Source organism: Sturnira hondurensis, unplaced genomic scaffold, assembly GCF_014824575.4.
Source record: "Sturnira hondurensis isolate 20B ecotype Veracruz unplaced genomic scaffold, ASM1482457v3 Scaffold0022908, whole genome shotgun sequence".
Classification (NCBI taxonomy): domain Eukaryota; kingdom Metazoa; phylum Chordata; class Mammalia; order Chiroptera; family Phyllostomidae; genus Sturnira; species Sturnira hondurensis.
The window spans coordinates 9935718-9950235 of NW_028095539.1; the positions used below are offsets into that span (position 1 = coordinate 9935718).

General features: G+C 58.3%; 1 protein-coding gene across 6 annotated transcripts in view; it reads left to right on the forward strand.

Annotated features, from left to right (window-relative positions):
• Positions 1 to 14518, forward strand: part of EHMT1 (euchromatic histone lysine methyltransferase 1) — a 95944-nt gene that overhangs the window by 38398 nt on the left and 43028 nt on the right. For 5 of the 6 annotated variants that reach the window (XM_037036958.1, XM_037036961.1, XM_037036963.1 and 2 more), the window contains exons 2-4: positions 3711 to 3780; positions 8691 to 9253; positions 13613 to 13784. In XM_037036958.1, coding sequence (XP_036892853.1) covers positions 3711 to 3780; positions 8691 to 9253; positions 13613 to 13784 — 805 coding nt within the window. The remainder of the gene's footprint in view (positions 1 to 3710; positions 3781 to 8690; positions 9254 to 13612; positions 13785 to 14518) is intronic. The other variant, XM_037036959.1, reaches the window with a different exon arrangement.

Genomic DNA, 14518 nt, shown 5'->3' on the forward strand with positions numbered 1-14518 from the left:
AGAGCCAGCACGCTTGTGGTCCTGACTCTTCTTCCCGGTCCTCAAAGTGCAGACTGGTAAGACTCTTAAACACTCCTCCGGGCTTGTCTGAGTAATTTCGATACGTGCTGTCTAGGGCACGCTAGCCCTTCTTTGTCTGTGATGCCGATGATCCCCATGGCCACCAGCCACTGCTCACCGAGGACAAAGGGAAACAGTGGTGTGCAGACTGGCCGGATGGCGCCTGGGGGCTGAACCTCTGGGCCTGGGGCTGTTCGCCTGTGTGGGAGGCACCCCACCTCGCAGGTGAGCTGGTACAGGTGCTGCTGAGGCTCAGGGCTGTCAGTCACAGAACAGAGAAGGGTGCACAAGAGACCCTGACCTCACCGGGTGGTGTTGCGGGGGCTCCATGTTTCACGTGGATGGGCAAAGGAGGCGTGGTTGACTGTGGATGCAGAGTGACGCCGTCCCGTGAGTGGCTTGCATGCACACAGTGCACATGTGTGCACACAAACATTCGTGCCCACACACATACGTGCACACGACCCCTCTCCCCTGAACTCCTCAGAGGTCAGGTTCAGACTCTGCTGCCTCCTCGCTCCTGCTACAGACAGGGAGGGCACATCTCCTGCGTAAACACAGGGTCCTGGCTGCGAGCAGGGCTCCTCCCACAGAGGCAGCTGTCTGACCCAGCAGATCATCGCCTTTACAGCTGTTCTCCTGCCCGACGGGGGCCTCGGGGCCTCGGGGCCTCGGGGCCTCAGGGCCTCAGCCCAGCCCCGTCCTCTCCTTGCACGAAGGGGCTCCTCGGAGGGCAGGCTAGTCCTTTTCTGGAAGGCCCCTCACAGTGGTGTCCGGGTTGTGTGCTGCTAGCAGAGCTGCCCCGGGATCAGTGTGTCGACAGTGCTGTGCCCACGGCTGTCACGGGGTTCAGACGATGCCACCAGGCTTCCCCATGTTACTGTTGTTTGCTGGCAAAGTGTCCGTCGCAAAGATGCTTCAAGACTGTGTGTTTGGGCTTCCCACGGGCTGCCCACCCTGGAGTTTCCGTGGAGACAGAACCGCAGTGTACTCTGTCTTCACACATTGTTGGCGTTGCGTCTCTGAACATCCACTCAAATCACCCCACTGCAGACACGGGCCCTGTTTTGCCAGTGGGTTATCAGTCCATTCCTGTCCTTTGTCATTCTGATGCCCAGAGTCCTTGACTGGCAAGTGGGTGCCCCTCTCGGCTTCTCTGTGTCCTCGTGAAAGCCTCACCAGTTTTGAACACCACCTCATGGGCACAACACAACCTCCTAAACTCATCTTATCCCCCTGCACCTTCCCCACCCCAGCCAGCCCTCGTCCAGGACCTTGCTTCAGGGCCCTGGCTGTGGGCAGAGCTTCCACCATGCATGCTGCCTTGGCTGGCAGTTTCCCATGGGGTTTTCCACCACTTCCACCCTCCTGGTGTCCATTAAGGCTCCTCTTGCAAATCAGAGGCTCAGACCAGCCCCCCACCCCGCCCTCCCCTATGGGGAGGACTTGTGTAGCCTCGGTTGAGGTGGAGAGCCTGAGGGGCTGAGGCGTCCACAGCAGCCCTGGTGGCTTGGCTGGGGCCAGAGCAGGGTTCTGCTGCGGGCTGGGCCATAGGTTCCATCTTTAGCCCTTGCCTGGTCCTGTACTGACTTGGTAGTGGCTGGCCCTTCTGTAAAGGTGACGCAACCGCATGCCCCTCTGTAGGTGCATGCACCTTCAGCCCGCAGAGCACATCTGAATTTGGGAGGTTTCCGGTCCTCCTGCCCTGCTCATGGGCCCCACTCAGCACCAGACTCTGTCTGCACCCTGCTCGGCCCCTCGCACACAGGGTTGGTGGCAATACCTCGGCCTTCCCCTTTGTTCACACAGCAGCTTCTCCTCTGGATCCGGGGTGTTCCAGAGACTCCGTCTGGGCGGGGAGCTGTGGGGCGCTGTCCTGCCCTCACTCACTCAGTGGCCTTTCCTTCCTCAGTCTCCTTGAAAAGGCCTCGTTTGTTCTCCTGCCACATACTTAGCTCTGCCTTGTGCACGCTAGGTGCTGCCGACATGTTGGAAACAAGTTCAAACAGGAAGGTCCCTCCTGTGGAGCCCAGAGTGCTTATGGGACAGACTGGCTGGGAGGTGGAGGTGCCAGCAAGGGGTATTGAGGCACAAAGGCCTCAGGAGAGGCTGTCTGGTATGTGGGCCGTGGCCCAGGGTGTGGCCGGGGAACCGGAGGCCAGGTCTCGGGCTTCGCTCTTCACAGAGGAGACTGGCTCTTCCTCATGGGCAAAGCATCCAGGTCGGAGCCCTGGAAGGAAGCGCTCCCACCTTCTTTCTGGGAGGGGGGTGCCTAGACCCCCAGTGTGTGGCAGTACCTGGCACCCCACCCCAGCCTCCTGTGACAGTGGTGATGGTGCAGATGAGGGTGGCAGGAGGGGTGGTGCTTCGTCCTGGCCCTGAGAGCACAGAGCCACGGCCTGGCCAGCTGCCCCTCCTCCGCCACTTTAGCACACCCCACTCCCCGAAGTGACCGTGTGCATTGTTGCTCCCAGGCAAACTCAGGTCCTCGGACAGGCAGCTGCAAAGGACCACCAGGCCTCTGCTACATGTTGTCTGTTGTTTCTGGGCTGATGAGGTTGAGGCCCTGCTGTTCTTGGCTGGGCCTGGTTCCCTGAGGCCTCCCTGCCTCTCAGAAGAGGGCGAGGCCGCTATTGACCGGGCCCCAGCCCTGTGTGGCGCGTGCACATGTGTGTGTTTCTCAGAGAGCCAGATCCTCTCAGGGACCCTGCAGTCCTGTCCTCTGCACCCCCTGGGAAAGCTGCCAGTGGGGCCGCATGTGCAGCCCTGGGCAGGAGGGGCTGGGCCCAGCGGGTGCCCTTTCCTGGCCTGGGTGCCTGGGGAGGAAGTCAGTTCTGCCTGTAGGCTGCTGGGGAGCAGCTAAGGAAGGAGTCATGGCCTGGAGGGCAGTCCTAGGTCTAGGGTGGCCAGGGCAGGACCCCTGCTGCTCTTGGAGCCACGGTGGACACTGAGGGAGCTAGCTTGAGGCTCTGTGAGAGCGTTCTGAGAGTGCTTTGTTGTGTCTTTAGAGAAAATGTTCCAGCAATTACACACATACCAGGGGCGTCACGCCACTGGGTTCTGGAACTTTCAGTGGGAAACTTGGAGGATGTGCATCAGGTGGCCCCCTAGAGGAGCAGGCAGTCGTGAGCCCCCACTCCCCATGTGGCCCTGTGGGGGCCCTGGGAGGCTCGGTGTGGAGCCTCTGAGGGGTCATGCACTGCTGTACTGCGGGCTGGGCTTCCCTGAGGCAGGTGCTGTGGTCCCAGAACAGTTCCAGGAGGCCTGTCTCATCCACATTGTGGACCAGACCCTTGGTGATTCAGGGTGACTTCATTTCTCCATTTCTGTGACTTTCTGGTAGGTTGTTGGACATTTGGGATACTCAGGCAGACTCTTGTTGGCAGCAGAAGGCACTCTGTGGGAATTTATAGCATTTCTAGCTCAGCTGAAGCAGTGAGGTCCAACTGTGTGAGCCTGATCCCGGCACGCAGGCGCGTGCTTCCCTGGGCCAGTGTCCTGCCTCATCCCCCGAAGGGGCCTGAGCCCTAGGCCTCCCCGTATCACTTCTGTTCAGTTGTCGGGGGTGGGGGTTGGGGGGTGGAGCTCACTTTGGAGAGGCCATGCTGGAGAATTGTGTAGCCTCCCCAGCTGACCGTCTTTCTCTTCAGCAGGCGGTGCCGGCGAAGGGGGAGCCGAAGCAGGACTGCGGCATGAAGACCGAGCTGCTGAGAGAGGAAGGTAAGCAGTGGCTCCTGCCAACGCCCCTCTCCCTGCGCAGAGTGAACAGCGGAGACCTCAGGTCCATGCAGGAGAGCAAGACCGCACCGCCGTCCCCCAGCTTCATTCCCGTCACATACTGCCACAGCCCCGCAGGGTGCCCACTTGGCTGCAGACCAGGGCGTGGGCTTCAGGCTGGGTGCAGCGTGGTGCTCCCATCTACGCCACGCTGTGCTGTGCTGGACAAGATGAACTTGGGGCTCAGGAAGCATGTGCTCCCTGGGTGCCCTGCTCTTGGCCTTTCTGAAAGGAGCAGCGGTGTGCCGCAGGCACCACCTTCCTGCCTCCCGCGGGCTCCGGGCCCAGGTGGGGCTCCTTGGCAGGGGCCACACAACTGCCCTTTCTCCAGCCTCGCAGGCAAGTGGTTCTCTCCTGCCGGCACCTGCAGCTCCTGTCCTTGACCAGCCTCCTGCTCACCCTGTCTGGCAGTTCCCCTGGTTGCTGAGCATCTTCCCACATGCTCGTGGGCTGCAAGCAGGTCTTCCCGGAGACGTCTACTCAAGTCATTTGCCTGTTTTTAAAGTTGGTTATTGGGTTTTGATGTAGATGCAGGTTCCTCATCAGAGGTCTGATTGGCAGATGCTCCCTCCTGCTCTGTGGCTTGTCCTTCAAGCTCTTGCTGGTGCTCTGCACACACGTTCCTGGTTCCAACGTCCACACCATCAATTTTTCTCTGGTTCTTGTGCTGTGGTGTGACGTCTAAGAAAGAGATCATTGCTTTGGAGGTGTTTGCAGGGCATCATGTTGGCTGTAGAGCTCCAGGCGAACTGTTTCCTCTACGAGTTGCTTCCGGGCTTGTGTAGGGTTTAACCAAAAGCCTGTTGTTCTGGCTGGCCCCTTCCTCTGTGCTCTGTTGCCTTTCACTGCTTTAAATATTCTTTTAAAAAAGATTTCATTTATTTTTAGAGAGAGGGGAAGGGAGGGAGAGAAACATCAATGTGTGCTTGCCTCTTGCGTGCCCCCTACTGGGGACCTGGCCTACAACCCAGGCATGTGCCCCGACCCGGATTTGAACTTGTGACCCTTTGGTTCTCAGGCTGGTGTTCAATCCACTGAGCCACACTAGCCAGGGCTGCTTTAAATATTCTTGACTGCTGATTTTCGGCAATTCGCTTGTTGTGCTGTGGTCTGGTTTGTTGGCGCTTTCCTTGCTTGGAGTTCTTTAAGCTTCTTTGTTCACTTATTTTATCATTTCCGTCAAACTTGGAAAGTATTTGATAAAAAACATCTCGCAGCCATGGCTTCTTCAGACCTATGCGTTTCACTTGCTGCCACTGTGGGCACCCTGAGGAGGAGTGGCGTTGGCTGTGTCCATGCCCCTGTGCAGCTGAGGGGCCGTGGGGTTCTCGGTGGACGGGCTCTTCATCTTCCCGGCGTGAGTGCTGTGGTTGCTGTCCAGGGTGAGTGCCTGGTGGCCATTTAAGAAGTGTTTCTAGAATGCGTGCCCACTTGCACGCCCTGCAACCGTGGCCGGGCTGCCCTTCTCCGCACTCTACCTCATGGTCCATCTGTCTGTCTCTGTCATCGTAGCTGTCTGGGGCGGGGGTGAGGGGGTTATGCTTTCTTATCACACATTTGCTGCTCTTGAGCTTTGAGAAGTGTTTGATTCTGTTTAAGGCCACGCCCTCAATTTTTCTTCAGGGAGTTTTGTGCTTTCAGTGTAAAGTGTAAGACACACAGCCTGGCTCAAGGTCCCAAGGGTCTTCGCGTTCTCTTTTTCTTTTTTTTAAAGCTTTTATTTATTTGTTTTCAGAGAGTGGAAGGGGGGAAAAGACAGGGAGGAAAACATTGATGTGTGGTTGCCTCTCACATGCCCCGTACTGGGAATCTGGCCTGCAGCCCAGGTATGTGCCCTGACTGGGAATCGAACAGGCGACCTTTTGGTTTGTAGGCCAGCACTCAGATCACTGAGCCACATCAGCCAGGGCTTTTTTTGTTTTGAGTTAACTTTTCTGTGAGGTGTGGAGAGGTTGGATGAAGGTGCAATCACATTCACAGTTACTGTTTGTATTATTGATCGTCAGTTCTCGTGGCTACTTCCAGGTGCTTGTGTTGCCAGGGAAGGTGTGGCTTCTGCTTCCCGAGCAGAATGCCCTTGTTCTGTGTCTCCCCTGGGTGATGCCCTGACCAGAAGTGCAGAGCTGTGTGGAGCGAGAATGTGGCCTTGAGGGCAGACGGCTGGCCTGCTCGTGTGTGGGGAGCAGCTTTTCCCTGGCTCAGCGCCTTCCGCCCCAGGCAGCGCCTGCTGTCTGGCACCAGCGGGCATCCTCCATGCAGCTGTGCCCCAGCACTGTCTTCCTGCAGGGGGCGCGGACCTCCAGAGCCATGGGCTCTGCCCCGTGGACTGACCCGCCTCAGATCGCTGTCCCATACAGAAGGCCCGGTGCCTGCACGCTGAGCAGCTGCAGATCGGGGGCTGCCTTCAGCCCCTCTTAGGGTGGGGGGTTTCTAGAACACCCGCCGGACTCCGGGCAGCACTTGACTGACTGCGGGCTGGGGCGTCATGCAGGACACTGCTCGGGAACAGCAGTGGCAGAGATGGGTGGGCTGGGTGCCGGGGCGGGTGCAGGCCCACAGGGGTTTTACAGAGGCTTCTCCTGCGAGCACGCTGCGTCCCTTGCTCAGCCCCCAGCTCCTCTTTGCTCCCCGGGTACAGGTTCGGGCTGCAGTGCCCAGCTCTGCCCCAGGCATACTTGTTGTTTCTGGGGACCGCTCCCTCCCAGGAGCTCCCCCAGAGTCACCTGATTAGAACAAAGGACGCTCCCATCACCCAGAAAGTGTGAAGGGTGTAAGGAGCTCTGTGTCAGGACCAGGATTGAGACCAGATGGCTGCTTCCTGCTCCACCAGCCACCCTGTGTGACCAAGCTTGTCTCTCTCTTGTCCCTGAGCTTTTCTAGGCCACATTCCTGTTTTCCTACATTCTCCCTAGTTGCGACCAGGTTCTCAGACCATTGCAGTTGCGTTTCTCAAACTGAAGTGTGCAAGTGAGTCAGCAGGTGCAGCTGGGGCAGCTGTCAGGGCTGCATGTGCTGCAGGGAGCCCGCCCACCCAGTCCTTCACGGTCTGCTCTGCAAGTTACTGTGTGGTTTGTGAAGATGCTCCATGACTTGGAATGAGGTCGTGTTGAACCTCAGGTCACCAGTTGCACTATGGATGGGGCCTCATTGAGTTTCTAGGTTTATAATTTGAGCTGACATCTTGGTATTTTTTTGTCCGTTGAAGGTCATTAGATGACTTAAACTTTTTTTCTCCACAGAGGGCTTGACTAAAATCACCAGAGGTCTTGAAACCAGAGGTTTTCTCCACTAGAGGTCTTGGTTAAAATTGTGTATCCCTGCCCCAGCTGATGTGGCACAGTGGACTGAGCACCGGCCTTCAAACCAAAGGGTCACCCATTTGATTCCCACTAAGGGCACGTGCCTGGGTTGCAGGCGAGGTCCCCAGTAGGGGGCGCGCGAGAGGCAACCACACATTGATGTGTCTCTCTCTCTCTGCGAGGTCCCCAGTAGGGGGCGCGCGAGAGGCAACCACACATTGATGTGTCTCTCTCTCTCTCCCTTCTCCTCTCTAAAAAATAAATAAAAGATCTTTAAAAAAATTGTATATCCTTTTAAAATGTTCTCTTTCTTTCGAATAGTGTCTTACCTTTCCCCATATTCATACTCCCACTCATGCTGTCCCAGAGAGAGTGGCCTCGTGTTCAGTGGTGTGGCCGGTGTGGCTATGTTTCCATTGCTAGTTGATGGGGCTGCTTGGGAGGTGCAGGGCAGTCTTCCCCCTGTCTCTTGTCCTCGGCCCCATGCCTTCCTCCTCTGTCACCTTACTTTGTTTGTGTGAACGCTGGAGGTGCCCATGGTGCCCGCAGGGTATTTCTGGTCTTGTGGGTGCGTTCACAACCTCTGAACAGGCATGTTCTCCGCACACTGTGGTGTGTTGCCTTCTCCAGGGTGAGGTCCCACCAGTTCTGCCTGGCTGAGCATTTTAAAGAAAACGGATGTCTGTTTACTTGTTTGGTTTGTGTGTCTTACACTCATGATCTGCTAAGGCCTGTGTCTGCTCGGGGTGCAATTGTGCGCACATGGACAGAGCCCCGCCCTCATGGCCCAGGGTTCCGGGGGCCCAGTGGTAGGCAATCGTCCTGTAAGAACTGCGGGGGAGGGTAGGGAGTGGTGGAGTGGTGGGTTCTGATCTTGATCGAGGCTTTTTCTGCATCCGGCGATGCAGTGGTCCTAGGTGGCCTGCGTTGGCCTGCCTACGAGGGCAGGTGCCTGGGGGTCTTCTGCTGGGAAGTGCACTTACTGTGGCTGGTCCCTGGCGCCCATCGGCGCTGTGCAGGGGACAAAGCTCTGGTGGGGAGCAGGCTGAAAAGGCGCTTCACCTGGCAGGGTGCGTTTTCTGGGTCCGTGGCCCATTTTCTTTAAGTTCGTAGTTGTGAAGCTACTTCTGAAGTGTTTTCTGCCTAAGTCCTGCTCAGGATTCCTTCCCGTGGTGCCTCAGTGCCTGGGGTATGGGAGCCTGCGCCATGAGTCGTGGACTCTTCTGGGCAGTGACTGTTTGGTGCCACTGGTCTGACACTGAGTCCCTTCGGGCAGGACTGCAGGCCTCACCCACACTGCACATGCTGGGCGGACAGACAGCCAGCAGGCTTTTCTTCTCAAGACTTGGTCCTCCCCACACTTCATCAGCAGACTTTCGGAGCTCACATTGGAGTCGTTCTGCACTGAATCTGTGAGAACTGTCTGTCTGTACGGGGAGCACTGAGTATCCCCTAGACAGAGGCTGACTGTTGGAGGGGCTGCTGCCTGCTGCCCTGGCACTGGTGGGGTGGCATAGGTGGGCAGCAGCTGCTGACTCTTATCCTCTGTTGCAGAGATCTCCATGGCTGCTGATGAAGGCTCAGCAGAGAAGCCAGGAGGAGGGACGCATGTGGCCGCAGATGGGGCCACCAACGGGTCCTTAGAAAGGAGTGACGTCAGCAGGCACGCCAGCACAGCCGAGCACACGCAGGAACACACGAAAGTCAGCCCGCAGGAAGGTCCCAACAAGCCGACTCGGGTCGCAGAGAATGGGGTTTCGGAAAGAGAGGCTGAAGCCGGGAGGCAGAACCACCATGTCCCAACTGATGACCCCACACAGACGGCCGTCATTGGGAGCAACGGCTACTTCCTGAGTAAGCCGGCCCCGCAGGAGCCGGCCCCGCGGGGCCCCAGCACCTTGGCGCCCTCCCTCCCTGGGCACGCTGCGAAGACCCTCCCGTCTACAGCTGGCAGAGGGCGGACTCCCAGCGTGCTGTCCCAGATGCCAGCCGCCGCAGCGCCAGCCCGGCCTGGGGAAGGGGGCAGAGACATGGAGGACAAGAAGCCCGTGGCCCCTAGTGCTGATGTCAAGGTTCATAGGGCTCGGAAGACCATGCCGAAATCCATCCTGGGCCTGGTAATGCGCCCCGTTGGTTGGGTTTGCTCTGTCTTCTCTGGCTGTCACCACGGCAGGCGGGCACCTGTGGCCAAGGGAGTGGGGCCAGCAGAAGGCAGCAGTCATCCGCAGGCCAGGAAGCCTGGGAGATGCTGTCAGCAGCTTGAGGGGCAGTAGGGTTGTCAGCCTGCATTCTGCGCTGCTCTCCTGTGGGTACCTGTTGCCCACGAGTGGGCACCTCATGGATGCCACTCCTGCTGGGGGCCACCCACCACAGAAGTGGAGATCAGACTCACTGTGTCACAGAAGGAGGGTACGAGGGGCCACACCGAGGACATGTCTCAGTCTCTGTTCTTGCTCCAAGCCCCCACCTCAGGGATGGGGCTGAGCACAGGCAGCACTGTCCCTGTGTCCCCTCTGCCACGCCCGCCATGCCCCTCTTCTCTGCGTGCCTGCAGGGTCCTGTCTGCTCTCCCAGGGCTGTGGGTTTGGACTTGTGCTCAGGTGCCCTGGGGATTTTCTGTCCCCGGCATTGCCAGTGCGCATTCGGGTGCCAGTCTGATGCCGGGTGTGTGTGGGTCGCCCGCACTGCCTCTCGGCAGTCCTCCCCGTGGGCCCTGTGGGTCTGGTGGTGCGTCTCTTCTACGTCAGGAGCGAGGTTTGTGAGTGGCTCTGTCCCTCATGCGGCCCTTCTGTCTCTACCGATGGCCCCTCCCAAGGGTCCAGCTGGGATGTTTTTGTTTGTCATTCCACATAGTCACGTTCTTACTTTGACGGGTGCTTTTTTTGCACTCAGTGTTTTCAAGTAGTACTTTTCAGTAACAACAACTGGTGTTCTTGTTGTGTTTTGTCTCACCCTTTAAACGGCCGTAGCTATAGTTTTCTGTTACCTCTGTCATGAGTCCTGTTCCTCAGGTGGGAGTGTTGTTGGAACTCGGCACCACTTGGAGGGTCGTCCCCTGAGCAGTGTGCACACTGGTCTCCTGGGTTTTGTGTTGCCCGAATTCTGCCTTCACTTTTCGTTGCCCTCCTGCTATGGGGGGGCGGGGCACCATGGCACTGCACGGCCAGCCTGCGCACCTCACCTGCCTCCTCCTCTCTCAGTGCCGTCCTGTGCCTGCCCCACTCTGACAGGCCTTTTAGTGGGTGTGGCCTCAGGGATCCCAGGAAGCTGCAAAACCTGGGAGGGGACCTCTGTGCTGTCCTCCCTGTTTTTCCAGGTCACAAGGCATATGGCTGGCACTCGGGGCAGATGCGTGTGACTCCCAGTGCACAGAACTCTTCATCCCCTCAGGCCCCGCCCCAGGCCTTGGTGCCTGTCACTGTGGCGTCTTGTTTCGGGGTCTCTCCTTCTGAGCTGCACCCCATCCTCCCACACATGCCTGCTGGGATCCTCTGGGCTCTGGGCAAGCATGACCCTGTTCTCAGAGCTCTCGGCTGTTCTCCATGTTCCCTGCAGCTGGATCGTCTGCATGGAGATGCCGTCTGTGTCGGGAGGGCTCATCCCATCCCCTGGTCATCCTGACCTGCAGCCTGTGAGCCAGGGAGTGGGCAGCGGGGGCATCGGAGTGTGCCAGCTCTCTGCAGCCTGGAGGCAGGCACGAGGCAGGTTGGGCGGCAGGTACAGTCCTGGGGAGAGGCCAAGGCTTGGTCGGGTGCCCAGGACCCATGCAGGCAGCCTGTGGGGGCGGCAGTTTTTGTCTCTGTCTTTTTGCTTTGTCACGTAACAGAGCCCTAACAAATCTAGAATCTTGATTTTTTATTTTAGATTTTTAAAAAATCACACCTTAAAGAGTGGGTTTTGTCTCTGGGTAGCTCTCAGGTGGCTGTTTCCTCTGAGGTTTTGCTGTGGCTCCCGCCCACGCCTGTGTTGGGGCTGTGCTTTGCACTTGTCTGTGAGCTCTGGCAGTTTGTAGGGGGTGCAACTTCACCAGAAGCCAGCGAGGAGAGTGTCGTGCAGGGCAGACCAGTCACACTGCAACAGCGCTCACTGGCCAAGGGCGGGAGGGCGAGGGCTGAGGGTGTGGCTGCACTGGGCACAGGGGGTGGAGGGAGCGCCCTTGTCAGAGGGGCGCAGGTAGAGGGTGCTCTGGGGGCCACGTTGGAACCCCAGGGATCCCCCCAGCTTGTCACTGCCACAGCTGGTAGGGTGAGTGGTCACCTCTGGACGGTGACCCCGGAGGATGTGGAGGCCTTGAAAAAAGACTGGTAAAACGCACGTAACAGCACGCACTGTCTTCACCAGTTTCAGGGTTCAGTTCTGCGACGTCAGGTGCATTCACGTGGTTGTGGGACCACCACTGTCCTCTCCCGGACGTCCGTCTTCCCACACGGATGGATGCTCTGCGCCCGTCAGGCACCCAGTGTGGACTCCCTGTCTCTGTGGGTCTGCCTCCTCCAGGGACTGCATGTGGGCGGGACCTCACAGGACCCGCCCCCTGTGACTGGCTGCTTTCCCTCGACAGTGTCTTCACAGGTCGTCTGGGTAGGGGCAGGAGTCAGAAGTTTTTCCTGTTTAAGTCTGAGTGGTACTCTATCATGTTCATGGGCGTGTGTGGCTCACCTGCCCCTCTGATGCCCACCAGGGACGCCGCCCCTCGCTGTGTGCACTGAGTCTCTGGGACCCCTCGTTTCCATCCTTGATAGTGTTGACCCGGGAGCGGGGCTGCTGGGTAATGCGGCCACTCAGGGTTGGCTTTCGGGGCCCCTCCACACTGTACATCAGCTGCACCGCTGTGTGTGCCCCTGTGCACTCGTACGCCGTTGCCCCCACACTCTGGCCAGCACTCCTTTCTCTCTGTGTGCTGGGTTAGCTCGAGGTATGATGGGCAGTTTCCTGGGTTTTCCCCAATCGCAGGCGGTTCGGTGGGTGTGAGATGCTGTCTCGTCATGGTTCTGACTCCCATGTTCCTCACAACTGGTGGCGGTCGGTGCCTTTTTGTGTGCTCGTTGGCCAGCTGCGTGTCTTTGGAGAAGCGTTTATTCAGATGTTTTGCCCATTCTTTTTATTGGTCATTTTTTTAGACAGAGAGACACACATAGACATTGCTTTATTGTTTCACTTAATCACGCATCGTTGGTTGATTGCTGTGTGTGCTCTGACTGGGGATGGAACCCGCAACCTTGGTGCATCAGGACGATGCGCTAACCAACTGAGCAACGCAGCCAGGACTGTTGCCTTTTTTTTTTTTTTTTAAGGTTTAATTTATTTATTTTTAGAGAGAGGGGAAGGGAGGGAGAAAGAGAGGCAGAGAAACAGGGATTGCTAGCCCCCGCCAACCAGGAACCTGGCCCTCAGCCTCCTAGTGTGCAGGTGACACCCCACCCCCTCAGCCACACCAGGCAGGGCACCCGCTTGTCAATCTGGTCATTCGTTTTGTTGTGTAGTCGTGCGGTTTTTGTGTATTCTGGGCATCAATTTCTAATCAGATGCATGACTTACAAACAGTGCCTCCTGTCCCTTGGGTTGCCCTTCTGTTCTGCCGATCGTGTCTGTGGACGCACAGCCAGACATCTTCAATGCTGAAAAGTCTGCTTTGTTTCTTTACTCTTTTGCTGCCTGTGCTTTTGGTATCATGTTCAGGAAATCTCTGTCGTGTCCGACGTCGTGAATACCCCCATAGGTTTTCTTCGAAGAGTTGTGTGTGTATGTCGGATCCCTTCTAGGTTACTTTCTGTATCCACTGTGATGTAAGGGCCCCATCCACTCTCTGGCATGTGGATGTTTAATTTTCTCAGCATCGTTTGTTGGAGGGTGTTTGTGCCTTTCTGGTTTAGCATCTCTGCTGTATGCACAGTAAGCCTGGCTCCACTGTGTGGCATCTGAGTGCGCTGTCTCGGGGTGGTAGGTGACCTGGAGCCAGTGGTATTGAGGCTGTGGGACGACAGCAGGGCCCAGGCTGGACACAGTGGATGTCACAGGCGGCCAGAGCTGGGACAGCTGAGGACAAAGACGGGTTCAGGAGCTCGGCAGACTGCGAGCTGAGACGGGCTGGAGGGCAGCGTGGCTCTGCCATGCACGCAGGTCACCGGGGGCAGCGTGGTTGGAGCACGCTCGGTGCAGCCCAGTGGGAGGACCGTCCACCTTTGGGGCAGTTCGTCACCTGCATCGGGGCTGACGGGTGCTCTCCACATGGGGCCTGGGAGAGTCACTTTGGGTTTTGCCACATACGGTCACTGCTGCTGCTTCTCTTCCCTCTGAAAGTGGAAACACTGGCTCAGCTTGAGGTGCGGACCAGTGTCTCTCTAGGAGCCCGGAGCCACCTGCTCCCGCCTCTGGCAGTGACCCATCTCAGTGGAGGGCCGTGGGGAGGTGCTGTGCTCCTGGTGCGCTGTCTCAGCAGCCCCCAGTCACGGGCACTGATGCTCTCTGTTCTGAAGCATGCAGCCGGCAAGGAGCTCAGAGACGCTCGAGACCACGAGGAGCCAAGAGAGGAGCTCGGCAGACATGCACCTGATTTTGGACGGCAGCAGCTTTTGCCCCCCTTCCCCCCCCTTCATCAGTCGCTACCTCAGAACCAGTGCTACGTGGCAACCACGAAGCCACAGACAGGTGAGAGCCCCTCAGCGCCGAGGGCGTGCACCCTGCTGAGCTAGGGCCGCGTCTGACCACAGGCACGGGCGCGCGCTGGGTCAGCAGTGCTAGACCTGGCAGGTCCTCAGTCACCTGGACCCCTGCCGAGCCAGATTGGGCTTCTGAGCTAAGCGTCCTCCCCAACCTGGGTTGCCTTCTTTGCTGGTTGCCCGTCTCGTGTGGAGGTGGTTTTCATCAGAGTCTTACTCCCTGGTCTCACTGTCGGGTAGGAGACGTGGCTGGGAGACCTGCACATGGAGGCTGGGGAGAGAGGGGGTTTGGTCCCAGCTCTGCAGCCCACCGCTTCCCCTGAGCAGCACCTGTGGCCCCACTGCAGGGTGCTGGTAGGCACACCTGGAGTGGGCCAGGGGCGTCCTCTTGAACCTCTAGGATGGAACTGGGGACGGGCGATGCCCTTCAGTGCAGAGAGGCCCTTCGTGTGAGGCCCTCGTGCACGTTGGGTGCAGGCAGGAGCCAGGTCAGCTCGGTGCTCGGGCTGCAGGGGGCTGTCTGCAGGGAGGGCAGCCTGGGGAGGGTCAGTGGTCGCAGGTGCGCGTCTGCTCCTGGACGCTGAGCTGCTTCCTACACGTGAGGGGTACAGACTTCCGGAGCGGAGGCAGGGGTCTGGCTGCACGTCTCTCTGTGCAGCCCCGTGTTGTCACCTGCTCACAGCTGTGTGCCTCCTCCTCACTTTGTCTCCGGAACAGGAGTGG